The 27993-nt window shown below is 50.3% G+C and overlaps 1 protein-coding gene across 1 annotated transcript in view; it reads right to left on the bottom strand.

Annotated features, from left to right (window-relative positions):
* Positions 1-563: 563 nt before the first annotated feature.
* Positions 564-27993, bottom strand: part of LOC119107798 (proton channel OtopLc) — a 29970-nt gene continuing 2540 nt past the window's right edge. The window contains exons 2-11 of the mRNA XM_037231351.1: positions 13651-13765; positions 12031-12153; positions 11557-11701; positions 11032-11192; positions 9225-9390; positions 5590-5819; positions 4816-5009; positions 4414-4594; positions 3800-3973; positions 564-2251 (exon numbers count right to left, since the gene is read on the bottom strand). Coding sequence (XP_037087246.1) covers positions 2117-2251; positions 3800-3973; positions 4414-4594; positions 4816-5009; positions 5590-5819; positions 9225-9390; positions 11032-11192; positions 11557-11701; positions 12031-12153; positions 13651-13765 — 1624 coding nt within the window. The 3' untranslated portion in view covers positions 564-2116. The remainder of the gene's footprint in view (positions 2252-3799; positions 3974-4413; positions 4595-4815; positions 5010-5589; positions 5820-9224; positions 9391-11031; positions 11193-11556; positions 11702-12030; positions 12154-13650; positions 13766-27993) is intronic.

Here is a 27993-nt window from a genome sequence, read left to right as displayed (position 1 = left end):
CCTGACTAGCTGCACCCGGACACTACAGTACCCAATATTTGAAATTATCTGAATCCTCGCACGAACACAAACACACACACATACACAACGAGATTGTTTCCTGGCAACACATGGATGCAAAAGTGAAGTGACAGATCATAGTATTTCGAACTTTACTAGCCGAGCATGCCGGCAGGAAAAGGGCCACAAGTCTCAGACAGATGGCGCTAAGCTATATACCGCCACACAAGCGAGGTACAAAGATATAAAACAAAGTTCATGCACAGTGAACCGGACAGAGTGTGCACGTGCACAGTGCACACGTCCCGGGTGACTCAAAACATGTAAAAACGCTCGTCTCTCAAACAGTAGAAAACAGCTCCGTGGCAGCAACAACCACGCCGAAATTCCTCAATGATACCAGAGGCAGTGACTTGCAACACGTACGTTAGACAATGAAGAACACTGTGCAGCATGGCTCCGTGCATGCACACTTGCACAGATGCCTACGCACGCCCCGTGTCGCCACCTTCATTCGCGTACCAGCGACCCCATTGGCTGGTCGCTAAATCCGTAATCGCCTGCACAGACCATGTACATCTCAGATCGAAGATCCTGCTGCACCTCTTCTTCACGTCCGCGAGACGCTTCCTTCCCACGTGGCGGACAGGCAGTAATCGTCACCACGATTCACACCCATTTGAGATTCATTGGACAGCAAAAGCTTGCTTAAGTCTTGAGGGTCCATTCACAAATACACGTATAAAGCTTCTGGCACATAGAACGCCCGCCGCCCAACAGCCGTAACCCGGCACCCTATAGCACCGCTGTCACCGACAGCTCTCTTCTGAATCCATCGCGGTAAAAATATATCAGTGAGGATATGCCTAAGTGAACCTTCAAAACACATTTAGTTCATAGCTGCACCGCGTGCACGTTATGCATTAAATTTGAACTATGGTGTCCTTTTGCGAACAGGGTTCCCGTCATATTGAACACGTTCCAGGTGTCCTAAATGTAGCACGTACTGCTTGCGACTCAGCGACGGACAGTTTACGACCAAGTATGTGGATATGTGGGCTTGAATGGACACTCTACGGTAAACCAGCAACCCTGTCTCTGTCAACTCCAGGAGTCCACCAAATTAACAAAGGCGGAGCCAAAGGGTACGGTAATTTTTGCTATCTACACCGCGGTTATAAATACAGATACGTGACCACTGAAGTGTATGCAACGTCCGTTGTGCCAGACAAGAATACGTGAACCTCTATGAAGTAGCACAGTACACATCAGGGAACGTCAAAGATATGTGGAGGATTATCTTTGAATCAAACAGCCCATTTTTCTTGTTTGTAGGCATTGATTCTGTTCATAGGAGCATCTGTTGGTACTGGCTGGCACACCCACAGCAGACAATTTAGCGCAACGCGTGACACAAACAACGCGTGGTGCTGACGGCTGAACCAGCCCAGCTGTTCGCCACAGCAAAAAAGCTGAAGCCAAACCATGCACATGTAGACCAGCGCGCCGTTTGCTCGTAGCGTGGCTGCTACGCCTTCACTCGTCCTCATCACTCGTCCTCATCACGCCAGCTGGGCCGATGAGTGGGCCCTTAGGCGGGCAGTGTTCGGTGGGTTCACATCCAGGCGACCGCGATAATGACAGCTGAAGAAGCCGCTGTCCACTTGCCGCACTCTTCGTCAGCAGCCACTTCCACCACGCCGTAGTCCCGCAGCACGCAGCGCTGTCAGATTTTACGCGAACTCGCGTCAGACAGCCGAAAGATCGCCGGCATTCTGACCACCGTCTCCAGGGCAGCGCATCGCGGCGTCTGGCGTTGTGACCCCGTCTCGCGGTAGGTTCACCGCCTGGTCTCACGACAGGTCCCGGGCTGGGCCGAGGAGCCGTGGTCTCAGGCCCTGCGTCCTGTAGCCGGACTCTACATGCTACCGTGGTATACGGCGCGAAACGTCGCTGACCCAGTCCCCGCACGCCTTCAGCTGACTGCAGAACGGTCCTCGCCTGGGCCGAGCCGGAAAACCGGCGGACCCGGTCGTGGTGCGTCACAAAGTCGGGCACCGGTCCGGCCGCGTGGACAGCGCTGGCGTCGGGACATGGAGCCGTTTCCGCTGATGGCTCAGTCCTCGCGTGCCCTGTAGCTGGACTTCCACACCTCGGCCAGCACCACGGCCGAGTGGAAACGGTGGAAGATGGCCAGCGGCAACGTCACGCGCAGGATCACCGCCCAGTGCAGCCGGCCGTAAAAGTTCAACTGGAACAGCCGGCGCGCCAGAAGATCAGGACATAGGCCACCGAGTCAAATACAAGGTCCCCAGGTCAGAGAGAGGGACATCAGGTCAATGCAAGGTCCACAGGTCAGACGAGGGTCATCAAGGGAGAGGAGGCGTTGCTGTCACGCGCCAGCCAATCAAGATATGTTGATCAGAGGACGCGTCACTGGACAGTGACCCGTGGTATCACGGGGCGGCTGACCTTAACCCGTCACCTGCTTTCTTGCACCAGGACGGACTGCCAAGCACCAGACTATCACGGCTAAGCTTTCAAGAGGTCAGCAGCAGGGTCTTGTCAGTAAATGGACGGTCATGGTCAACGGCTCATCCGACAGGTCACAGCGGCGCCAGCATGGACACCAGGCAGAGGAACGCACATGTGACGCACGATGATAAAATCTGTGTTGGTGGTGATGTGGAAGTACAATATGTTCATTATGATGGCAATCGTTGTCTTCACATTGGTAGCTCTGGACGGTCAGATGGAAACACAAAGCCGTAATCAGAATGTACTCTGACAAGATGACAAGAACTACTAAATTGTGTCATACGTTACAGAGAGGCCACCCAAGGACTGGATTATAAGCAATGGTAAACATGAAACGTGGCCCCACGTCAGGCCTTCAAAGGGCGACAGGTGTTGGTACGACGCAACAAGTCATCGCTATCTTCATCCAGACAATGGAGTGAGACTCCAGGGTAGTTATCTCTAATGGAGCCGACACCATTCCTGACCCACAGCTGCGTTCGTTATTAACAGGCCAACTGGTGTGCTCAGTGTGTGTTAGTGCCAACTGGTGTGCTATGTGTGTGTTGGTACGCTGCCGGATGACATGAAGAAACGGATTGAATGCTGCCATTCGTAAGAAATAACCCATGTCGTAAGCGTAAAGTAGGTGAATTATTGCTGGAACAGGCTGAGAGCAATTACGAGTATGTGGATAACGGTGCCAATACTTTAATGGCATAGCTCAATCGTGCTCACTGATGGACGGCAGATAATGTCAAACGTGTCACATCGTTGTTTCAAACTCATTAATCCAATCAACGTTAATAATTGGCCCAACACAAAGGAAGGAGGTGAGTGCCAATGTGGCTTACAAAAACGATCTTCGTATGCGCATCTAACAGGCTCGAGGCCACGCGAATTCGAGCATCCGCAGACGTGGAGGCGAAAGTGCGCTAATTCCTCACGAGCAACAAAGGGTGTGTGATACTGACACTGCTACAAAAAGCCAAAGCCTTTACGATCGATGCGGCAGAGAAATAAGAAAAATGAAATAATACAATGTGTCTGCGCGCGCGCGCGCGTGTGTGTGTGTGCGTGTGCGTGTGCGTGTGCGTGTGCGTGCGCGTATGCGTGTACGTGTGCGTGTAAGTATATATTTACAATAACAATAACAATATAGCGAAAAAACGCTGAAAAACTGTCTTTTCTGCTTGGCTTTCACAGTGCCAACAACAGCTATCAATCTCACTTCTCGTAGTAAGTCGCATGCCCCAATACCCATTGTTGCTTTCTCACTAACCTGCACGGGGTTTGCGTCCACTTTTTCGATCTCGAACGTGTAGACGAGCCAGAGGGCGAGGTTGCAGAGCAGCAGGAAGGTGACCACGTGGCGTCCGGGCTTGGTTCGGTCGTGTTCCGGCAGGTACACCGAACGCTTCGCCACATCCGATATGTATATCAGCTGACTCATCACCTGAGAGCGCCACCCCGGCCGTCATCAATGCGAGCGCAGTTCCTATCTTGTCCGTGTTTTAGACACGTCCACACCGTGTTTTTTGGCATAAGACTTATCAAACCAGCCCTGCCACTTTTCTGAGACGCAACGTTAACCAAATTAAGCCGAAAGTTCATCAAACCACAATGTCAGTAACAGGCAGCCTGAGTAAGGCAGTCCGCACAACATACCGCAAAGCGACATAAACATGTTTTTTTTTCTCAGAAGATCTTACGTACTTCGTATTCCATAACTGGTCTCAACGCCTAGAGAGGTACTAAGTAAAAGGTTGCGGAGTGGATGAAGGCCCATAGCTGTTCAGAAAAGCGCGTGCTTGGCTGAAACCGTCGACAGTAAGTGACATAGACGTCACAAAACGCAAGCATTACTTCACGATTTTGCCGCAAGATGACACTGACCTGCAGAATGACCAGTGCCGAGGTGACCAGAACCAGAATGTTCGGGACGTTTTGCATGGGCGACAGAGCGGCGGCGATCAAGCAGAACATCGAGTACAGGAAAAGGCCGAATGCCGACACCCGCAACAAGATGGCGTCCAGGTCATCAGGCTTGTCATAAGCAAACTTCAGCCTTCTGCTTCTGAAAACCGGATGATACACTGCATGAAGTGGTCAGTTTTATAAGCATAGCGGGGGTAGAAGCTGTAAATTGCTAACTTAAAAACATGGCTAATTTCGAAGCATCTTAAACATCATCTAAATCAACGTAACCATAGATATCACTGGATTCAGTCATCACAGCAGACCCTGTGACTCATCTAAGGCCTCGACATAGACCAGAGCAGCAGCAGCAGTTCCAACCTGAGAATTCCGATCAAACTTGCGAGCATCATGAGGAAGAGGATGCCGGCGTGGCTGGTGTCGGCCAGGAAGATGGCCAGGCGGCGGTGCTGATCCTGCTGCACCAGTACGAAGAATAGCACCAGGCAGATAGTGATGATGACCAGCGCCAGCAGGCCGCAGAACAGGCCCTTCGAAACACCGATGCAGTCCACCTGCAGCCAACACGCGAAGTGGTCGGGTGGTGTGAGAACCCGCCCAAGTAGGGTAACCAAACGGAGATGGAAAGGGATTGCAAACAGCATCATATCTAAACACTGCTACCGCTCCGATGCACCGTCATCAAACAAGAGTGCATTTGTAACGTAATGTGATGTAATCCACCAGAAACTTGAGCCAGGATTTATTTTGTGATTTTGCAATGGTTACGACACCTCGCTTTGTTCTAACCATCGTCAGATACGCTGAGATGGTGATCGCTTGATGCAGTGATGATAAATTGGCATGTATGTACCGTAAAGACCAACAACGCATGCATTTGATGGTAGCCTATTTGGTAATAAGGTTGTCTTTGCATGTCAACTGTTGTGCTTGGCACAGAAGATGCAAGCAAAAAAGCTCGTGTAAACATTTTAGCGCACTTTAAAAACCGTTAAACCTGGTATAATGGAAAGTTCACCCCAAGTACAGCTCACATACAAATTCGAAACGAAACCTGTGCAGTTACAGCACATCAACGACCATTTTTTCGCGAGGAGGGCAGGAGCAGGTGTGACCGAGTAGCTTGCTCTTCACCTTGGTGTGCGCTTTCCTCGAAGAAACGCTGACGTGGTCACGGTTGACGTCCTCGTCCACGTAGTGTGGACACCGACCGATGTTCTTCCACATGACGAAGATGACGGTGGCGCCGATCAGCGAATACTCGATGATCAGGGGGAAAAGGTAGGGTGACGCGTCGCCCACCACCTCGCCCATGATGTTGATTCGGCCGCAGTTGTTTTTCGCCTCGCTCTCCCCGTGTCTTTCTGCAATGAACGAGGGCCGGCCATGGTCAAAGACAGCTGGCGGCCGCGTCCACGTGTTATCAGCGTAAATGAAAACGAACGCAGCGAAAATCGGGAGGGCGGGAACTGGCGCGTACGGAAATGATACGCTGCCATGCTATGAAATCAACGCATTGCATTTCTTGATGCTTCGTGTTTTCGTGATCATTGGGTGGGCCATATCATCATCCGTATACATCGTGGAGAACTTCTTACTTTACACAAGCCGGCTACCAATGCAAGCTGATACGGTACATAATATATGAAGGGTTGAATAACTGAACGCATTACGCTGGCCTGACATACAGCACGAAACGCTGCAAGCGGAAAATTGTGACCATAAACCACATTATGCAACAGACAATTGGAAGATGTGGCGTATAGCATACTATGCAGGTTGAGCTCGCTAAGTACGGCAAGTAAACATAACCTACGTATCTGCATGACCAGCAGGATGTACGAGGTGCAGGCACGACAACAACTGGCTGTTAAAACCTCCATCCATCCTCAAAAGGCAGAGAAACCATGTCTTTTGACGTGTGTTTTTTAGCGTGGCATATGTCCACGACACGTGACTTGCTGTATTTGAAGGCAAAACAGATCCCTGTAACGTCACGCCAACCAATTCGATCACGGCCATTACCTTGAAACCCCAAGCAGGAATAGTAGAACGGGCATTTCCCCATGACTGAAAACAAGTATAAGCGAGTTGCGCATAGGCGTTTTGATTGGTGAATTTTGCATATTATGTTCGCATTTCGCTGGGGTAACGCTTGCGACGGGTCCATGCTCGGTGCCGGTGAGCACCATGTCCAGCCGGATCGCAGCAGCCCGGAGCGGCCAGTCGTCCAGCAGGGTACTCCACGCGCTCTGCACCAGCCCCTCGGAAGAGAGCGTGGCGCCGGCATCACCCCGCCCGAGTGGCGTCTCGTTGGTGGGCTGGTGGGGTGCGGCGTTGGCACGCGACCGTACCGTTCCGGGGTCAGTTGCAGGGTTCATCAAACGGGCTGGACAGGGGCCTCAACCTCAGGGAGGCGAGGCTTGCCTGCAGGGGAGGTTAAGCTCATGGGGACGCGCGCTGAAGGGAAGAGGGACGCGTCGCACGGCTGACGCGAAAGCCCCTCGTTATCCTGCCATGTGTGACGCGTTTCGTGGACAGGCCAAAGAGTCCAAGTTTAGCTGCACCAATGATGCGCTACACTGATGCAACTCAGTTTTAAAATTCCTATGCGAAGCTGCTATCCGCTAAGATTCAGTCCCTACTTATTTTGTGATGCCACTGAGCGGGGCAGGTGCTGACGGGCCGTCCGGGGGGGGGGGGGGGGGGGGAATCGGAGGACAGGTCTCGTCCGGCTAGTGCAGTAACAAAGCAATGTGGTGGTAGGCGCAACTCAGTACTAATCTCGAAGACTGGTCACATCTCGCCAGCTGGTCCCATAACGGATCTGGACTGAGGCCACCGCTAGCCAAGGACATGACGCAGCTGGCCGGTCTCATTTCTCGAACGGAACATCGTGCTTGCGATGGGGTACCAGAGTGCCACTGCGCTCGAACGCCACAGTCAGTCCTCTAGACAAACGCTCGAACGCCACAGTCAGTCCTCTGGACAAATGCCAAGATGTCAGGTGGCCTAAATAATGGCTAAATTTATTGGCATCGGAAATTGCTCGCCGCAGTAATCTCATCCGATTATAGGATGCCCTTTTCATATGCATGCAAATACGTGATATGCGATCAGGCACAAGTTCCGTTCCGGGCCGAGCCAAGCAGAAGTTCAGCCAGCATATCTGAATATGCCCAGCTAGACTACCATTCATTAAAGGCTTGTGACTAAACTGCAACAGATTCCCATCCACGAATACATAAATCTGTTAAAAGGAGGACGCCCGCCAGAATTTCGCCGGCCTAATGGCACGCTACGCTGTAAATACGTAAATGCACGGAGATGGTCGCCTTCCATTCCAGTAGAAATGCTTTGTCAATGCAACGACTCGGCATTTTCGAACTGGGCTGCCAGTCGTACAAACACCCCCGAGGAACGTGCGCTATGCAGTGCTTTTATATTGCGTGGAAGTGCCCGTACCAAGTACAGATATGACAGGCACTTGAACTGATGCCCTCAACAAGGGTGGTAATTTACAGCCAGTTTTTCGGCCAGCTATTTTTTTCGATCGTCGCCAGGCGTCAGCTGATTCTGAGAGCCAGCTGAGAACAGCTGGCGCGCAACGACACACGGTCCGTCAATACGTCACTAGCGCCCGCCACGCAGACGACAACACGGTCTTTACGTCGAGCAGTCTGAAACCACATTTTCTCCCATGACATCATATGAATGCATCAATGCTCCCGATGTCTGCCTGCATTTGAACGGATAATGGCTTATCTTAACATGCGCTCGAATAGGGGATAATTTTGACCATCCATACGGTTTTTCAAACTTCTGATCGGTACTGTTTTAGCGACGTCCAACCTTGTATTGCCCTAAACAATGGAAAAGGCGATATTTTGGTGTAGCAAATCATAAATAAATTTTAAGGTCACTGGCCTACAGCAGGTCAAAATTAGACTATGGATATCAGTAAATGAATTCTTGGGATCTTCCAGCTGTTGCGACAGCGGACAGTGAGGCGAGGTCATACAAATTTGAACTGATTTCTTAGACATAAATTCATATAAGGGTTACAGCTAACTCCACAAACCTTGAGTAAGGTGCAAAAGTCAGATCAAGGTTTAAAACAGACCGATTTTCGACTTGAGGACTTTATTGCATACTTTTTTACATTTATTTCGAATTCTTTGATCACAATGCAAGCTTCTTTCTTATTTTGACCTTATGAAAGTCAGCCTAACATGAAAATAATTACTCTTCTGTAATCACGAGCATCCGCTTAGGGCAGCTGTTGACTTTAACTTTATATTAGGAAGTTAAATAACATCAAAATTGCTTTTCGTTGTGCTTACATCAATTTCAGATGAGGTTCCCAACCTAGCATGACCCAGAGTGACCTTTTGTTTGGAAGGTAAACCTGATTGCACGAGGAGGTCTGAGAGCACGTCGGAGACTGATCTCGAGTTTAACCTTGCTCGGCCTCATTTTACCCGAAGGTCACGACCTAGGGACCTGCAAAATTAACACATATGATTTCAAATGAGCCTACCTCCCTTGTGCACTGTTTCTAATCCTCTCACCTTCTGGTATTTCAGAGTATCAAGGTGGCCCCTCTTCAGCCGAGCGCTTCGCGTTAAACCGACCACACGGGCGCGTGTTCATAGTTAAATATTCCATCAGACAGGGGTGGCAGGTCGGAAAACAACAGCATGACGCACAATAAGTTACGGCCAACGACACATGCAGCCGTTTCATGGAAGCAAAGGGCTGTCACTCACCCAGTATCATGAAGTCCTCCGTCTTGGCGTCGCCCGTCGCCTCGCTGTAGTCGGTGAAGACTCGCAGGCTCTCGCGCACCAGCGTGCGGACCCAGACGCAGATGTTGGTGGCCACAAGGTGCATCAGGCCGAACCGGGCCACCACCTTAAACTTGTGAATGTTCAGCTGCAGCAGACGAGAGTGCGGGAAACGGTCAACACTGAACCGGGCCACCAATGTGAGCTTATGGATTAATTGTCTGAATGTCGCAAATACGAGGGCTGTATCTAACGTGAGATTGACCTTACGCATCACAATTACATTATCTGAGGTATCCACGTGTATTAGCCTGACACGCAGGCTGCGTGATGTACCTAAACAAGTGAATGTGGTACCAACCACAAACACGCAGGGGCACAGGCAAGGGGGCGCAGGCAAAAGGGGCGCAGGCAAGGGAGTGCAGGCAAGCGGGCGCAGGCTAGGGGGCGCAGGGGGCACGTGACCGAAGGCATGACCGGGGTTGCATTGAGGGACCACGGCCCGTAGGACCGGCACCTACAAATGTCAGTTACAGGGCCTCTCGTGCCGATCGGGGACCACCTGGGACAACGAGGGCCTCTGTGCTGGTCAGCGACCACCAATACCGAAACGGTCCATTGCTATTGAGAAGGCCGGGGCAAACGAATGCTAGTCAAAAGGCCTCTTGCATTGCTCGGAGCCCCTCAGACGACAAAGGGCCCCTATGTCGATTGAGGAGCCTGCCCAACAGGGCATCTTGTGTCGGCAAGAGGCCCCAGAAGGACAAGAACCTATCTGCTGATTGGGAACACAGGGACACGTGCCCTGGGGAGGGGGGGGGGGGGCACTGTGTGCGCACGGCTCTGAAGGGGGCCTGTTCGACTTTAGTTTTTACGAAAATGTGACGCCCCCTGAAGTGGGCTGACAACCACTGTTTTGCTATTTCTGCTGCGCGTGTGGTTTTGCTCCTTAGAACGCGGCGGTTCTTGAACGGCTGTGTGAGGACGTTCGCTTCCCCAGAACATGTTGCTATTGTCACTGACAACTGCCAGCTGTGGTGAGACAGCGCAGAAGACAAAGAATACCCGACCTCACGTTGGCTTAGGGCCCCAAACCCGAGCTGCTCCGCCAGAGTGCACTGCATTTTACAGAAGTGGCCTCCGATCTCCGAGTGCCCAGCGCACGTAATAGCCTCGCTGTATAATGGGGCATCTAGAGGGTCGTCCCTCCCCTTTCCCCTACATCGGCCAGCGGCAGCGCCCACTGCCAGTGGTCCGCCCGGTTAGAGCTGGGCGGGATGTGGACGCGATCCACAGCAGGCTGCATGGAAAGGGAATGGAGAACGACAACTGGCACCCACAAGGACAAGGGAGAGAACGTAATGTAAGCAGAGAGACGACAGCGAAACGACTTGCGGGTAGCGATCAAACAGGGCAAAGGAACCCAAGAAGTAGCGGAACGGCATGCACAAAAAAACTATAAGACGAAAAAAGCTTCGGTGCAGCGGCAGTATAATCCATGGCATACATGTAACATAAGCTATATCATAATGTCAGACTAAGAAAACACACAATCACCTGAGCGAGGAAGCAGCTGGTATGTTGACTGCTTCACGTCAAATTAACAACAGTAGTTAAATGTCTGCTAAGCGCACTGTCACGTGGAATGCAATAGGCAAAAGGAATTCGGCTAAACTTTACGTGAATGAATCAGCAGTTATCAGTTTTCTCTGCCGTCTGCGACAAGATGCACTGTTTGAAACTGCTACCCAACCTGCTGCATCCCATGAATCGGCACGCTGCCTCTCACCCTGGACTTCATGAAGATGAAGTACATCTGCATGAAAGTGAAGAGGGCCTGCAGGCAGGGATTGACGGCCAGCATCATCTGCCAGCAGTCCGAGCTCCGCGGGATCTCGAAGAACGAGCCCAGCTCCAGACCATTGTACACCATCGTGCCCAGGCCGAACGCTGTCAAGGGCGGGGCGTTCGATGACGTCATGAGGCGACCGCCACGCGCCACACCCGCTGTGACATGACGGCCGACGGCTCGTCACCATGACGAGTTGCCAGGGTACGGACAACGACGCGTGAAGCGGCAGGCAGAGATGAAGGAATCATACGGATTCGTAAGCATATCGAACGCCAGAACTGCGCGACGAAAGATGACATGTCACAATCTGGAAAACATTATCACAAGTCATGCCAAATACAAAAACGTAACATGGCAGTTGAGTGCGTGATGACAGGCAGACCTTTCTCCACCGGCCGTGCACCAGCAGCCCTGACCCTATGCGACCTCCCTGCCCTGCGCACCCCGGCCGGCCTCACTGACCGATGGCGCCGATCCGCAGGAAGAAGCCGCCGTGACTGTGGTCATTATCGCTCGTCTTGGTCTTGCGCAGGCGGCTCGTTCTCGAGAAGTGCTCGGGGGAGCCGCTCCCGTGGTTAAGGCTCACTTCCACAGCGGTGCTGGCGCTCTGTCAGCAAACAGAGGCCAAGATGTTTTTGCATGTTTCCTGACCCGATTTATACGGTACAGACATCTACGTTAAACGGATAGCAATGGATTGGCAAAGCATCTGTCATTACACGAAGTACGTAAGCCTGACAGCAGCACAAAATTGTGACAACGTTAACACGTTCAAAATGGTCTCGCTCATGATCATCATAAATATAAATCTATCAGGCCTCTCAAGAATGCAAGCAAGTGCTATACCCGGCTCATATGCCCAAAATTGGAAGGATAACACCGCGGCGTGTTAAACAGCACTTTTCAACATCGTAGACCACAAGAAATGTCACTAACAGTTCCACAGCATCCGGAGCCTCCGCCTCCCCCGGCGCCTCCAGAGCCGCTCTCGTGCAAGAGGTAGGTGAAGATGTAGATCAGAAACAGGATGCTCCCGCCGTACAAGTAGACGAAGAATCCCTGTGGCAGGAAGAAAGCACGGAAATTACTGAGCGACTTAGCCATGATAAGCCAGAGCAATGTTTTAGTCATTTCCGTGACACCAGCCCTCGGTTCTCGCTTTTCACTGTATCGCAATGACGCCTGACAATCTGCCACATCTGTGCCGTACCACATGTACTTAACCCGCCACCGCCCGGAATATTTTACCTCCCGCGACTGCCTGGGGGGGGGGGGGGGGGGGGGGAACGGCCACACTAGTGTCTCCGGATCTACTAGTCTGACCGGCAACATGCAAACGGCAATCCATACTCCTGGTCAATCTCACTGATGATTCGCTCAGTTGGTGTTGCATATGAGCCATTCACACGACGTAATTGTTAGAAACGGATGTTCCAAACCAATCTATTTGGTGGCGTGGCAGCCCGGTAGGATTTCGTGGTGTTACAGGCCCGACCATGATAGACGTTAAACCAGTTCGGTTTCGGTGACTTAGTGACCTACAGCCAACCTACTTGGCGATCTACGTCAAGGCAGCCCTAAACGAGACAGGCAATGGAGAATTACCTTTTTCAGAATTGCAAATTGCCGTGTAAGTTTATTTGTGATATCATAGCTCAGTGATCTGAGCAAACATCGCCCAGTTCGTTTTTCGAGGATGTGTCAAGTAAGGCCCCGCCAGGTACTGAATATTTGTCGGACCTTCCTGGTGCGCCTCGTAGGTCATCGCTGAAACTCGAATGGGTGCTTCTTTTATTCTACAGGTGGTTATGGAGCAAACATTATTGGAAAATTAGAGGAATAAGATAAGCATACCGTGCGACGCTTCATAGTTCCAGTTCCATAGCTTACTGAATGAGCGCAGTCATCCAAAATACCATGCACGCCAAAACTTGAAATAATTCCTCATGTACCGACACCGCCTCAGCGAAGTACAATATAGAAGACAAAGCACGACGGCCTGAGGAAATATCCGCCCAGCCTATATAAAAAAGAATTGCTTTTGTTCAACCTAGGGCCATACTTACCTACTACTCCGTACGTAGGTTATACGTAATATATCACAATGCGTGCATACTGCCAGCACTGCCCGCCCCCGACAGAGCATACTGCCAGCACTGCCCGCCCCCGACAGAGCATACTGCCAGCGCTGCCCGCCCCCGACAGAGCAAACAACACTTCGCAACGTCGTATCTTGCGTGATTACATACTGCCCGGCAGCACGGGCCCCTGAAACACCCCAACCCATCCTGTGCCAAACCGCCCGCAGCTGCGCACCTCGCAGCGCCGCAGCCGACCGCGCAGCAGCCTGTGGCCAGTATGTGGCGTTAGCGGCCCACTCAGCCGGAATGATCGAGTCTAGGCATATCATCAAGCCGGCCATCCAACAAACTTCGCACTGGCAGGCCGCGAGAGCGCGGGGCAGCGTGAGGTTTCGCCAGCTTTGTTTGGCCTTAAACACCACGTGCTTTAACAAAGTCGCCTTTGCCGGCAATAGGACGCGCCGATAACACTCACCTCGTAGTAGTACAGGGGCACGTTGGAGGTGATGACTTCCGATATGAGGAATGCGATGCACACGACGACCAGGAGTTTGGCGTACACCAGCGACAGAACTCGAAAGCAGGCCGTCCTGAAAACATAACGACATTGTTTCAAAGCAATCGGGTTGATCAAACCAAGCATAACACTTACATTCCACATCCTTCAAGTGGAAGACTAGTGCAGGCGGTCTTGAAAACATGTAAATACCGTACCTCTGATAGTTAAGTCTTGGTAACAGGCTGTCTTGAAAACTGTGCAAAAACTCGCGGGAGATTGGAAAATAAATTTTGGAAACTCGCGGTAAGTATTGGAAAACAATTAAAATTCGATACGTCATGCAATGAACTAATGAGCAAGGGCCACAACACAGGCCCGCCTCTCAACCACTAACAAAGGGCTAACGAGTTCCTCGGACCACGATACAATGCATCATTTCGCAGTCACATCTTCACAGCGACCGAACTTCGCAGTTAATACACAAGTCAGGTGCGTTTCCTATCAATATAATATGAGTCAGTCAGCAAACAAAGATCACTGGGTTCCCATTGAGACCGCTCAATGAGGACAAGGATGAGACTATCCTCCATCATTTCATCGTGATGCACGACTCTTGCTAATACTGTGCGCGGCTGCATTTATTACCCACTTCGGAACATAATTACAAGAGCTTAATTTCACACTGACACATACATTTTACCACATTTGATTGACTCATTTTAAAAGTTGAAAGCGATGCACACAATGAAAGCCAAGCTGATGGACGGAGCATAGCTCATTATGTAGAAGAAAAGCCCTGTCTTAAATCATGCAGAGCCAGACCACATGGCCATAATAGGTGGTCATGATAGGTGATCATGATAGGTGTTCTATACGACAGATCAAACAGAGAATCACTGCTGAACGTGATACAGGTCCTGTCCCGTCCCCCGTCCCGCGTAACCTTACGGGACGAGTCTCATTGGCAGCCGGGCATCGCTATGTTGTCATGTTCTTGCTGTATCAAGTCCTGCTTTTTTGCTGCCTTATTCCAGGTGTATGCGACAAATAAAAAATAAGCGTTATTCCGGTGTTCATTGCTTTGTTGGGGTGAAATCCAGACGCACAGAGACGATTCGTCCTTTTTCAACATAGTTCTCAGGAGTGTGTTATGCTAAGGAGATACATACCGGATTTTCTGCTCATGCATCAAGTGTTAGTTTGGAATGTCAAATGAGAATTAAGTTAGCTGTGGAAAGAGAGGTGATGATCACATTTGAAAATCCTGTCTAGATTGAATGTTGACTGGTATATGTACACAATTTGTGGTTACAATTCAATTTGCATTATATTCTTATTAAACATCATCGAGCAATACTACTTGCAATGGAAAAGAGTTGAGACAAGAAAATGGGAAAACTGGCAATTGCCCGTTTATTGTGGGGTGTTTGTCTTCTTCCAACTCGTGGAAAAAATGTCGCATATCATTTGGGTCTTATAAACTAGTGGAGAACACTCTGGACCTACAGCACACTCTGGAACTGGAGCACACTCGCATACTTGGAAGAACCATTTGTTTTTTCTGACGACAGTTTCTGATGACATTGATTCTGATGATTAACTATTTTTCTGATTATTTGATGGATAGGTTTGCCAGCATATATTTATTGTCTGCACATAATTTCAATCGTCATGTAGGACTCTGCATTAGCTTGAGGGTTATAGACGTGGTTTGCTCTGTGAAACAACACATTTTAACAACTACTGTGGGATTGATTGGTGCTGTTTTTGCTCTTTTTGCTGTATCCATCAATATTCAAGTGCAAGGTATGCTATAAGGCATCTTTGGTTTGAGCAGTGCAATGGTTGTCAGTTTAACTGCGGTCCTTACTTGACTTGATAAGCCTAAACTTGGAAGTAATGCATTTTAAAGAAATACTGTCCATTTAGCTGCAATTCATGTTTTGGCAATGTGCAAGGCAAATACTTACACGCTGTCTCAAATGGGGCAAATAGTGCAACTAGGTCTTTAATTTGGACCACGTCGTGTCCGCCCACAGCATTTTGGCATTCTCCATCGCTTCCACAGTAATCTTTGGTGGTGAATATCATGGATAGTTTGTTGTGAAGTGATCTAAGATGTTCTCTTGTTATTGACATATTTTTGTCAAGTTCTTATATTGCTTGATTATTCTTCAGTCACATGCATATCAGTGTGCCTATAGAAATGTGATTAACCTATGTACCAGTCCAGCTTGATACCCTACCTCTTTTTCTAGCACCAAGCTTTGTGTATAACTACCTTGTGGTGCACATCTGTGTTGGTTTATGATCATTATTTTTTGTATGATGCAGTCTCATTAAGGGTCTATCATTCTTTCTGAGTAACTACGAAGTGTGGTTGGTGGCAATTTTCAAATTAACAAGCATGACAAATTTTATGTTGCATTCGATTGTTCTAGATGCACAAATGCAAGCATGCACACCACCGATTCTTACATTTTGACGCGCATCTCATATCAATGCATCATTGTACGCCATCAGCAATTGTCAATTGTTTAATCCAGAGCGACGTTATTCGTTTGTGCAAAACGTTTTTATCACGATTACTGCTCCGCTTAACTTTGACGCGGCCGGCTTGATGGCACAGGCCGCGCGAAACCGTCGGCACAAGTCGGTCACGCCCCGCCACCGTCGGCACCAACCGGCCGCGCACCGCCGTCGACACCAGTCGGTGGCACCAACCGGTCGCGCGCCACGATCGGCACCAGTCGGTCGCACCCCGCCACCGTCGACACCAGTTGGTCGCACCCCGCCACCGTCGGCACCAACCGGTCGCGCCCCGCCGCGATCGGCACCAGCTAGTCGCGCGCCGCCGCCGTCAGCACCAGCCGGTTGAACGCCATGCATTTCCTTTTTTCGACTATTTCTTGGCCACGTGGAATTTAGGGGTCATGGGGTCATGGGGGTCATGATCCACCCTACGGCCAAGCATGCATTTTGCGGTTATCTGCTTTCATGGTGGTATTCCCGGATGGGCCATTGGCCCTGTCTATAGCAAAATCTAAGACTGAGTGGGGAAAGAATAGAAACGAATCAGTCGAAATGCAATTAAGACTAGAAGGTGACCTGCCCTCAGGCCAAGAACTGCCGGTATGTTAAAATGCCAGGCAATCTTTTTCGTCGTCACAGCATATTAGGCTGATCTTTTACGCTCAACCTCGGCCCAAACATGTCTCCCCTAAACGCGACATGAGGTCAACTTTTTAAAGGCTGACCTGCATTGTCCAGTTTGGGTTGGTGACCCGACCTACAGGGGTCGAAATTTTTACGCCAGAGGTCAAACGGATAACCGTAAGACCAATCAGAACTTGACAGTGCTGCACAACATTGCTCCATCGCCATACTCGGTAGAAATAACGGCAGATTTCTTCCCATGACGATCGAATATTAATGTTGCATATGTTGCAAGGAGCTGTAGTCAGAGTTTCAAATATTTCAAAGCTTTCCCTGTAAAGCTGTAATGTGGATTAAGTTCGAGGACAAAGCGTGCCTGGGTGGCTCAAATGTGTAAATCTAGACGACAGAAGAAATGGGGGGGGGGGGTGGGGGGGGGGGGGGGGGGGGGGATTCCACGACGATGGCCGTCAGCGTACAAGGATCAGCTGTTTTTCAAGTAAAGCAGGCCGAACCGAATTTCTTGAAAACAAATACGTTTTCCGTGCTTCTATCCTCACAACGAATCAAGGTATATGGCCCAAAGTGGACAAGCTCTCCTACCTACCACATTTTGTCATAAAAGTCAAAAATTTGACGGTTTGCGTCAGTAGGAAAATGCACACACAATTCGCAATCATCTAATGCTGAATCAAGTTTTGTCCCCAAGTCTGTTCTGGGTGAAGGAAACATTTCTTCTATATCTTGGCTAAACTGTTCATGTTGGATGCTTTGCGATTCCAGTCAATTTAGCACGTTACAGGCCACAAAAAGGGGACAAAGTCGAGTTTGCGGAATAAGCTGGCGATATTTGTCGGCATCGCAAAGTAACGTATACATGAAAAATGCATACTTCTTTACGGCGGTTGATGGAGACGTGTTAAAGGTATTTTTACAGCTCTTTGTGCATGCTAACGCTGTTAGTAACCAAAAGCAAAATAATAATACATTGCAAACGCAATGAAAAGGCCAAAGTCCGCTACCAGTGGCGCTGTAATCGATGTCCACGCTCGTCGCCCCACGATCTAGTTTGCCCACGCGAATCCACTCCTGCAAGGCAAATACTTGAACGACTTCTTCACCATGACTGAAACACGCGTAGGTTATGTTCTAAGGCTGTGCCGTGTCTACTGCTACGCAGCGCAGAAAATAGGGCATCCGCTTGTCCGTCCCACGCCCGAAAACGCGCGGTGCTTCCGTGGATGGCATCACGGCTTGCAACCCCTCGTACTGTTTAGAACACATCGTGCTATGGTGAATGTGTGCGGTTATCGCGCCTGTGGGTTGAACAACCGAACCATTTCACGATGTTGCTCTGTTTTCCACACCAGATCTTGGTGTTTGGGAGACGCACGGTGTAAACGTCTGGTGTCAATGTTACTCCAGAAGCCTTACACCACTTCTGGTGCTTCTGATCGTCCAAACTCCGACGTGGAGTTTTCAAAACTCAAGGATTGGGAAGAATCCTTCACTGATAAGAGGGAACAAACAGAAGCGTTGACTTAGCTACTAGTGTTTGTGATGCGATCAGCACGCTTCCGACTTCGTACATCACATTTTCTTATATCTGCAACAATGTGACGCTTAGTTTTAGCGAATACGCAGGCTGAAACTCAAAACTGTTAATCCTGAAAGACACTTTGTGGTTCAATCCATTAACCAGGGAGCGGACTGATCAATGGAAGCAATTCAGTGCACAGCACAGGTCTCCAATTTCCGGCCGACTTCATTAGGGCCAAACTTCATTGGAGCCGCAGGATATTTCGGGCGGTGCAGTGTTACAGCTACAGGCGTTTGGCGAAATGTCGGGCGCAGATCCTATTCCGGACGACTGTATCCGAGTCGTCTCATTGCACCGCACCAGATTCCAGACCTATCCGGTCACAAACAGCCAGCCTCGCTGCATCAAGCCAGCAGCCAGCTGCATCAAGCTCGAGACCAGGACACATGAGACAGGACTTTCACCGAGCCTGTAGGCGGCGGTCACTACGCCAGACCCGTCCCGCGGCTGCCGCTCTGATTGGAAGGGAAGGGCCCCGGCCGGGTGCGTTACCGCCGGTCGATAACAGGTGGTCTGCGTCGGCGGCGCCTGAGGCCATTCGCTGGCGGGCGGAGTGGCCCGACAGAGGTCGTAACTCGACACCGGCTGCCGCCGCGAGGCCATTGCTCCGCTCCAAAGGCGCGCTGAGCGCGGCACTCACGCCGCGCCATGGGTCGCTCCAGTCGCCCCAGTCCAGCTGCTTCGGTCGCGCCGGGGAAATGCCGCTGGGTGTGGGATCTTCGCCCCGGGGTGTGTCCTGCGTCTACTCGGCGTGAGACTACCCGATCTTACGGAAGTAAGCGCGAGGCGAGTTCAACGTAGACGTTCAACGTGGTGGCTTGTTATTAAACGCGCGCTCTGCGTAGGTGAGTAATATAGCGACAAATGACACGACCGGCTTAAGAAACAAACGGCACCAAACACCGGACAAAGGATACCAAAAAAACCTGCAACGATATATAGTCGGCGATCGACAACGTAGCGACGGTCTGGCTTTAAAAGGTCCAATGTTCCATCCGTCGCGTAGAATATCTCCGCCGGCGGCGTCGGCGGGCTTTACATCGGCGAGCAGCACGGCACGATCCCCTCTCCCGCATCACTCAGAGCTAATTTGAGCCACCCTGCAAGACTCGTAAATCACCCCTACTTCACACGAATCTGGCGGCTCGCTGCTGGTGGCTCCCTCGCCCAGCGTATTAAGGTCAGTTATCATTGTCGGACGACTCCACGATATGGTTGTTATTCGCTCACAGCAATGGGGCAACTATGGCCAGCATCGTTGATATGAATAAACAAGTCGGCTTCTTTCCAGCCAGCCGACAGCGTGAATAGGGGATGAGCGAAATTGAATTCTTGCCCGCCAATCGTGCTGGAAATAATCCAGCATCAAAGGGAGGGGAACGCCTAATGCCCTCATTGGCAAGTCTATTGTGCATGAAATTGGAGTCATCTAAAGGTCCCGTCACCGACCCGTCGGCGGACGGCGGTCTGTTCAGCGGGGATGATGTGGTGGTACTCAAGTGCGCCCCAGGATTTTCGATTTTCGAAAGGAAGATAACCCAAGTCTGCGACATGGAGCTGCTTTCAGTTTCCTATCTCATTCCGTTGACCGGGAGGTCGGACGGTGAGATAGTCGTGACAGCATAACGAGGCTAACTAATGATGTGGGCCAGCACTGGTGAAAGTTGCCAGCCTTGTTCCCTGGTCGAAACAATTTCCTGACATCATCGAGAAATGAAACTTGCGGGACAATGGAATAATATGTTGACAATCTGCAGTGTTACGTGGTTCGAATATGGAACAAACGCGATTTAACACCCCAAGATTTTCTCCGAACGCATTACCAGTCATACAAACATAAAACCAATGACTTCGGTCTTCGGCGTAGTAAGGGGATCAGCTCTGTGAAAGCGAAAATTTGGGAAACAGTCGACCTTAAGGTGGCTGTCACTGGTGGCATGGTGTCTCTTGATCTTAAGATATGTACTTTTGGCCCGGTGTAGCAAACAATAGCGAATGAAATTTCCAGTAGCATGATGCCCTCTTCAGTTGATGTCCATAGGCAGTCTTCAGCTTGAGCAAATCTACTTGGAATGGTCGATTTATCGGTACCTCTTGATACTTTTTGTTTTAATCCCACAAGGTGCTGACTCGCCAACGAAGGGGGCCGTTTGATGTGAAGGCGAACAATAGCTGCACCAGCTGGGGGTCCAGCTGCAGTTCCAGCTGCGCTACATTCGCGCGTCTGTCCAAGGGTTTATACGTTACACTTATTGTGTCGATGTAGAGACGAAAATTTTAAATCACTGCCAACGACTGAGCTCGGTCCGAAATTCTTCTTTACATGACAGCAGTAACAACTCCTCTTTGCTCTGCTCCTCTGCTCTTTGCTCTAACTGCTCCTCTCCTCTGCTCTTCTCTCTCCCGTACTTAACATTTTCTGTGTCTCTGAGACGTTTGTTTGCCTATCCTTGGTGACACCTCTCAGGCTGCTGCCAAGCTATCAGGAAACCATTGCATAATTCGTAAATGTGAGTAAAATTCCTTCATACCAATCGTCGAATTATTGGGGTTTAGAGCGCTACTCAGTTAGGCTTGCGGAATGTCTCCATTCGTCTCGGCTCAGGGTGTTTCTCCGAATTGGTCTGAAGTGTCCTTCCATGGTTGTGTGTATGCCTTCGCTCATAGGCCCCTCTCTACCCAGACCTGTTGTTTATCGGCACTTTCGCGCCGACTGCAGTGGTCATTTGGCACCCATAACGATTTTTGTGTTACCTAACTAATGAAACGTGTAAAGAGCCCCGAAGCTGATATGTTTAAGGAATACAAATACTTGTTTAGATTCAAGAAAGCGCGAGTTGTCTTCTAAAATGTCACAGAGCGTCAAGGGCCAGTCATGCTGCCCAAAGCAACGTCGACGTTCTTCCACGAGGCGTGGACATGATATATGACGGTACACATGACGAACAGTGAGAACAGCACCACATCGATGGCAGATATGTCTTTCGGCGCCCTGCAACAAATAACCGTGAATTGAATACGTGTGCCCAATACGTAGTCTGCAGAGCACCACCTCTTCTTGTCTGACTGCGAGAACATGAAAACCACCGACCCAGCTTGGGTTTTATTGTTCTGAGCTTATTTTTGTTTGTCCCATCCCAACAACGCTGCCATCCGTTCTGCAGAAAGGTTTTTATTGCAGGGGTACAAATATCTGGCAGGTATAGAAAGAGAGCAAACACATGGAGCCAATCTGCCGCTGCTGCTCGCCTTGCAGCCGCGTCAGCCACTTCGTTGCCAGCGACTCCAATGTGACTGGGGATCCAACACAAGATAACTTTCTGTCGTGCCTGATCCAGTTGAGTCAGGCGTCCTAAAATATCCTGTACAAGGGGACATGGTGGGTAAAAAGACCTCAGACTAAGAGCACTGCTCAGAGCCTGTGATGCCCTCCTATGTTTGTTAGCGGGCGCCCCTTTCCCCACTGTTTTCTACCTCTGTTCTGAACTTTATCTCATTCTCCACTTTAGGAAGCCTCTACACTTCGGTCTGGTGAGGCCCTGTCTTGGTCTCCGGAGTTCTCATCTACCAGGCACCAGGCAAACTAGCCAGGCTCGGCGTACCCGTCTGCCTGGCCTTTTCAGCGCCCTTGTGCCTGGACTTACGGTGCGCCCCTACCTGCACCTTGAGCGACCCTGTGCCCACATTTATCAACACTGGTCCACTCAGACTGGACGACATGCATCTGCTTGGTGAGTAACTGGGGCACTCATCTACCCACGCTAACGGGTGCCACCCTATCTGGGTTTAGGGGTGCCCATCTGTTTCCGTCCTCTTTCGGCGCCGCCTTGCTGCGATGTTGTGGCGCTCCTCCATCACAGCTAGAAGCGCCCCTCTTCTAGGAGTTCGAGACGCCCGGCTACCTGCGCTGGAGCCTCTCTGTGCATCAGATTGGGCCACAGCTTAACCTCGTACCGGGTATGCCAGGCTATGTCGGTTCGAGACACCTGCTTTCTGGGTTTAGGTAGTCCCATCGTCTCGGCTTAGCGTCACACGTCCATCCGAGCTTCGGGCCCCGCTCTTTCTGAATTTTATGGTGGTGCCCCGCTCTTGGCATCCTGTAATAAGAGCGCCATACTTGGGCGCAGCCAAAAATACCAGGTGCTAAGCGGCTGGGCGGATGCGAGGTTAGGGCTGCAGTTGGTGCGCTACTGGTAACATTCTCTCCAGACGCGTCCAATTTGATAAGGGTTTTCCATGCAACATTTGGTGCGCCTCATCTTACCGAAACTCAACGATAACGGACAGGGTTTTAGATCGAATAACGACGACTTTTACGAGTTCATCTCCGCGCCGGGTCGTGTCCTGCACTCCCATGAGACGAAAACCCATCGGGAGATTACGGCGCGTCGCGGACCACCAAGCAGAGGCTGCTGCTGCTGCTACCAAAGGCGCACACAGGATGCGAAATGGGGGGGGGGGGGGGCAGCTAGAGCATCTGCACTGACTGCCGCGCGTGCGTACTTCTGCATGTCGTGAGACAACATCGAATGTTCCCGATACTCTCATTTGCGCGTGTCTGTTTGGAATTCACAACTACCCACAATCAGTCGCAGGCATTTCAATTTATGGTGTAGATCTGGTGAGACTGCGAGGTGGTAGCTCCGGAGGCTAGTATGCCGTCGGCCGCTGCCAGCTGCCGTCGCCGCTGTCAGAGCAGGCCTGCAGGGTGCAGTCGCGGGCGTCACCCTACGTCGGTGCGGCCCATTCACGGCTTTCAGCGGGGGCCGCTCAATATGGACGGCGCTCGGTGCGCGTCAGTCATAGCCGAGGCATATCCAGCCGGTGTCGGCACGCGGCCGCCGCAGCGGCGCGTCGCTCCGGCCGCCCCGGGCGAGGCTGAACACCGCGCTTCACCCATGGCCGGCGGCGGTCTGGAACATTGCACTGCAGGCACGCGTTAGCGAAGTGGCGATCGCGGTCCTGGTGTGGGGCGGTGTTGTGCGAGCATGCAGGATCATTGCCACCATGCGTTGTGGAAGAAATGAGTTGCAGTTTTTGTGGAACATGGGAAAATGCCGTGCAGAACTGCATAGCTTCTACACAGCTATGTGTGTAAGTTGTTCAGTGCATTAGCGAGGAACATTAGTCACATAGATAAGACAGAAGTATCAGCCTTATTCCTCGGAAAAACCAGGAAAATAGATTGTCCGTTGACGTACCAATTTGATGCACCCTGCAGGGCTGCTTCTGCTATTGTACCGAGAAAGGCATGTTACCGAAATATCAACCTAACTATATCTCTATTCTCCCGGTTTTCCGAGGAATAAGGCTAATACTCTGTCTTTTCTATAAGACAGCTATATGCGGACTGAATAAACGATGCATAGCTCTAAGCCACATCACACCAGGTTAGTCCTCCAACTCAAGAAGTCTGCATATGTCCTCATCTGCCCTTGTTCAAATGTACATCAATTTGCATGTCTGCTTGGGTGGAATAGTGCTTAAAGCATAGGCGTAGGAACGTTTCAAAAAGTGTGTGTGTGGGGGGGGGGGCAAGCTCAGGGTGCACTTCAGGAGCTTTTTCTGGAAAGCGGGCCCGATAACCGGGGGGGGGGGGGGGGGGGCGGTAGGGATGGAGATTGTTATCGCCCTTTATTCAAATGTCATGGCTCTGCTATGCTAGCTATGTATCTAGAACTGTTTATCACTGGTGCACAATCTTGCCTATTCGACTCATCTGTCATTTGGCAAATAAAGCTGCCCAGCTTCCTTACATTATTATTCCATTTTAACACTGTCTTTCCTGGGGAGACGAAATTCCAGGAGCAGATAGGTATTTTCGGCCATTAAGGAAGCATTTGCCTTCGCAGTGTAGGTGCCAAAATACGGCATGGATATAGGCTGGTGGGAATTTTGAAAGTGGATCGATGGCTCACAGTGCGCCAGGTTTTTTCATGCGCTTTCATTTCGCTGGCTGCTTTTCAAGATACAAAACTTGTCGCAGCATTTTAGGCAGAAAAAAATTCGAGAGCTTGAAACTGCTAGAAACAATGTGACAAAATCCATAAAACTGGGGATTCTCTTTTAAGAATCAAGCCACATAATAAGGCCCATCTGTCATATGTTCCTTATCTGGGCCCTGCTCCTGTCCGCCGTCAGTGGTCACTGCCCTGGCCTGGATGTCTCCCGCATGACTGACTGCGAGCTGATCGTGTGGCTACTTTGTTGCATACTTTTGGATCAGCGTCACTTCCACATGGTGTGTGAAACATGTGTTGGACACCTGCAATAGCATTTTTCCCGAATTATCTTCCCTTATACCACACCATCGCAGAAAAATAGCCTCCGGGAAGCTGTCTGCCTTAGGTATGGATTGGCCCAACAGACACTTCATTGCCCATCATGCAACGTATGCGACTTGATCTGCTTTTGTGTGTAGGCAGGGTCGTAGCCAGAGCCTTGCCAAGGGGGAACACAGGGATGACAAAAGCCCATCTTATGGTGACCCCCCCCCAAAAAAAATCCCCGGATATGGCTAACTTGTAAGACAAGTGACACGGTTCTATTCGTTTTATTGTTATTTTTACCTTGTGATCCGAACAGAAACCAGGAGCTACCGTGAGCTCAATTCTGTTTGCATTTTGAGGTCAATAAGCTGCAGAAATCAGGCGTTGAACGGCTGCATGGAAGAAATCACCGGCGTTCTTAACTTACAATGGTTAGCTGACTCTTTCTAAACCGATAGTATTCAGAAGCTTTGTCAATTTTTATCTGGGTTCCACAGACATTGAGGACATCTCGAAGGTAGATTGTAGATCGATATGTTTGATCCAAATTCGAAGACGAAAATTTGATTGCAAATCGAGTGGTCAACAATGTGTATTAACACAGCCAAGCCATGTTTGTCTGAAAATCTTCACCACTTAGTCAGAATCGATTAGTGATACAATTCACGCAACGTGTTTTTTAACATGCTCGCTCGCAAATCTTAGCAACAAAAACCTCAACACCGGGTGTTGCAGTCTCCATAGACAGCGGAGCGTTAGCCCAGTATCTAACATCTAGCCGTGGCCAACCGGTGGACGAAAATGATGACGCTTCTAAAATGATTGCCTTTGAACACTTTAATCAACTAGTTATACAATCTATGTGGCGTAATTTTGAGCCTGCGCATTCGAAAATTTTAGAATCACCAGCCTTGACCCCAGGCGTTGCAGTCCCCGTAGGCCGCGCAGCGTCGGCCTAGCAGCTAATATTAAGTTGTGGCCAGCGGGTGGACGAAAATGACGACGCTTCTGAGAAAGTATCCTTGGACGCTTCATGACGTCAAATCTTGTATTTAGAAGGCAGTCTGAGGGCATCTTTCACGCGTGCAATTTTTACATTGATGAAAAGAACGGATTGGCCCCTAAAGCACCACGACGTGGGGCTGGAATCTGGTGGTTGAACTGGAAGAGTGAATGTAAAATCTTTATTTTTCGTGTTTTCGCAGCTATTGATCTGTCCAAAAGACAGAATAACACGGGGCCCGCCGTCTGGTGGCAATTTCAGTGGCCGAAACTTATCGATTTTACGGAAGTTGCAACCCAGACCATCCATCCACACCGCCCGCAATTCTCGGGGTTGCGGGCGGGCATGTTCAAGCCTTTTGATGTAATGTGTTTCAATAACACATTCTGAAAGAAATGAACGTTCTCAGGCAAACATGTCATAACCTTGCTCGTTTTTTAAAATTCATTTCGACCCGTACTTTTCAACAACAATGAGAGCCCCATTCTACTCAACAATAATGAGACCCCGTATTCCCTTCCGGGCAATGGGCCTCCTAAGTAGAACACCAGGGGTGCATCACCGTTCCGGTCAAGGGCTGAAGGGCCATTCCGTCCCATCGCGAAGTGTCTTCTGTTTATTCTGGTGGCACGGGGCGGGATCTCCTGGTCCACCGGAGGTCATTAGAAGGATATATCATATCACAGTGTTCCCATCCCTGACACGGGAGGCCTTCTGACTCGCGCAGTTAGCCCCGGATCAGCACAGGAACTCTCATTGACGCAACAATATCCTTGATCACCGCAGACAGTCCGATAGTATTCACACAGACTCCAGTTTCATGTTTTTCTGTGTTCTTCAGAGATATTAAGTTCCCCCTGACTTTAGATTGCAGATGGAATGCGGTTCATAATTTGCATTAACATGGCTAGCCCATGTTCGTCTTATAATGCTCAAGATCCTGTCAGAGCCGATTACTGATAAGAAAATTACGAAATATGGTGTTGAACATGCGTGCTCGCAAGTCATGGCAATAACAGCGACGCCTGGCGTTGCAGTCTCCAGGCCCTGCGGCGTCGGCCTTGCGGTTGTAATACTAAGTGATGGCCAACGAGCAAGCGAAAAAGATGACGCACCTTAAGGGAGATGGCTGGTGAACTAGGTAAATCAGCATGCATGTTTAATGCAGTGCAAAAGTAAGCCAAATGCAACCATAATCTGAAAAGTGTGGGGGGGAAACAGTTAACATTACTGGCCCCCCACTTTGAAAAGTGGGGGGCATGCCCCCTTGGCCCCCTCCCCCCCCTTGTTTCTCCGCCCGTGACTTAAAGGACCTATCGACACGGTAAGCAGTGCCTGTTGAGCCCACCACACAGACAGCGTGGTTATGCACTTGATCGAATTATGTTGTTTCCGCTCTTTTAGCCCGGCAGATCCACTGACCTTCGGCGGCACGAGCGGTGCCGACACAGCCATGAAAGACGACGGCAACGTCCCGAACATTTGTCTCTGTTGCGCTTTCCCCAACTTGATTGCGTGTTGGGAAGGATGGCTCTGTGTTGCAGATCTACCTAATAAAGTTACTTACGTTAGAGACGCACGATATCGCAGCATTAGAAGCCGGAGCCGAGTCAGCGCCCGCGGAATCAGCCTCGACCATACAATGCCTTATTCTCTGTGTCGGACACGTTGAAAACCCACGCGTACCTCGCCAGAACTACGTCTTAAAAGTAAAGCTTACGGCTCTTACTGTTACGGCCGCCTGGTAACCGTCCATCCACCAGCGCGCCCCGCCTCGTTTGTCTAGCGTCAGAGGGAGCTGGACAGGTCATGGGGCTGTTTATGAAAGCTGAGACGGACGATTGTTTGTGGAAAGCCAGCCCAGCTGCACCGGCCGCTTGGATCTTCTGTGCGTCTGCACTCTATCGAGCAATACAGATTAGGGCGCGTGGTTATCAAAGAGCGATCTAATAGGCTCGCTTTAGGCTTTGATAGGCTGATGGCACTTGTCGCCTGGTGACGACGACCTCTGACAACAATTGTGTCTAAAAGGTCTGGAAACGCAGTCCTTACAAAATGATAAAGCGGACGCTAAAAAAAGACGAGTCCAGTTGCAAATCCACAGACAATCCATTCAATGGGTGCGACGAGCTCACTTTACCATTTTTCCCGGGACAACAGCTACAAACGCAGTGACGCGCATACATCTTTGTAAAACACACCAACAGTGCACCACTGTTCGAGTGTAAGGCATGCCACAAAACGTAAATTCTTCCTTTTGGAAAAAGTTGAGAATCAACCTATATCCACTC

The sequence above is a fragment of the Pollicipes pollicipes genome, unplaced genomic scaffold (assembly GCF_011947565.3).
Source record: "Pollicipes pollicipes isolate AB1234 unplaced genomic scaffold, Ppol_2.1 Scaffold_6686;HRSCAF=7923_pilon_pilon_pilon, whole genome shotgun sequence".
In the NCBI taxonomy this organism is placed as follows: Eukaryota; Metazoa; Arthropoda; class Thecostraca; order Pollicipedomorpha; family Pollicipedidae; genus Pollicipes; species Pollicipes pollicipes.
The sequence above is the reverse complement of the archived record's forward strand: the minus strand, read 5'-3'. Positions and strand labels throughout refer to the sequence as shown.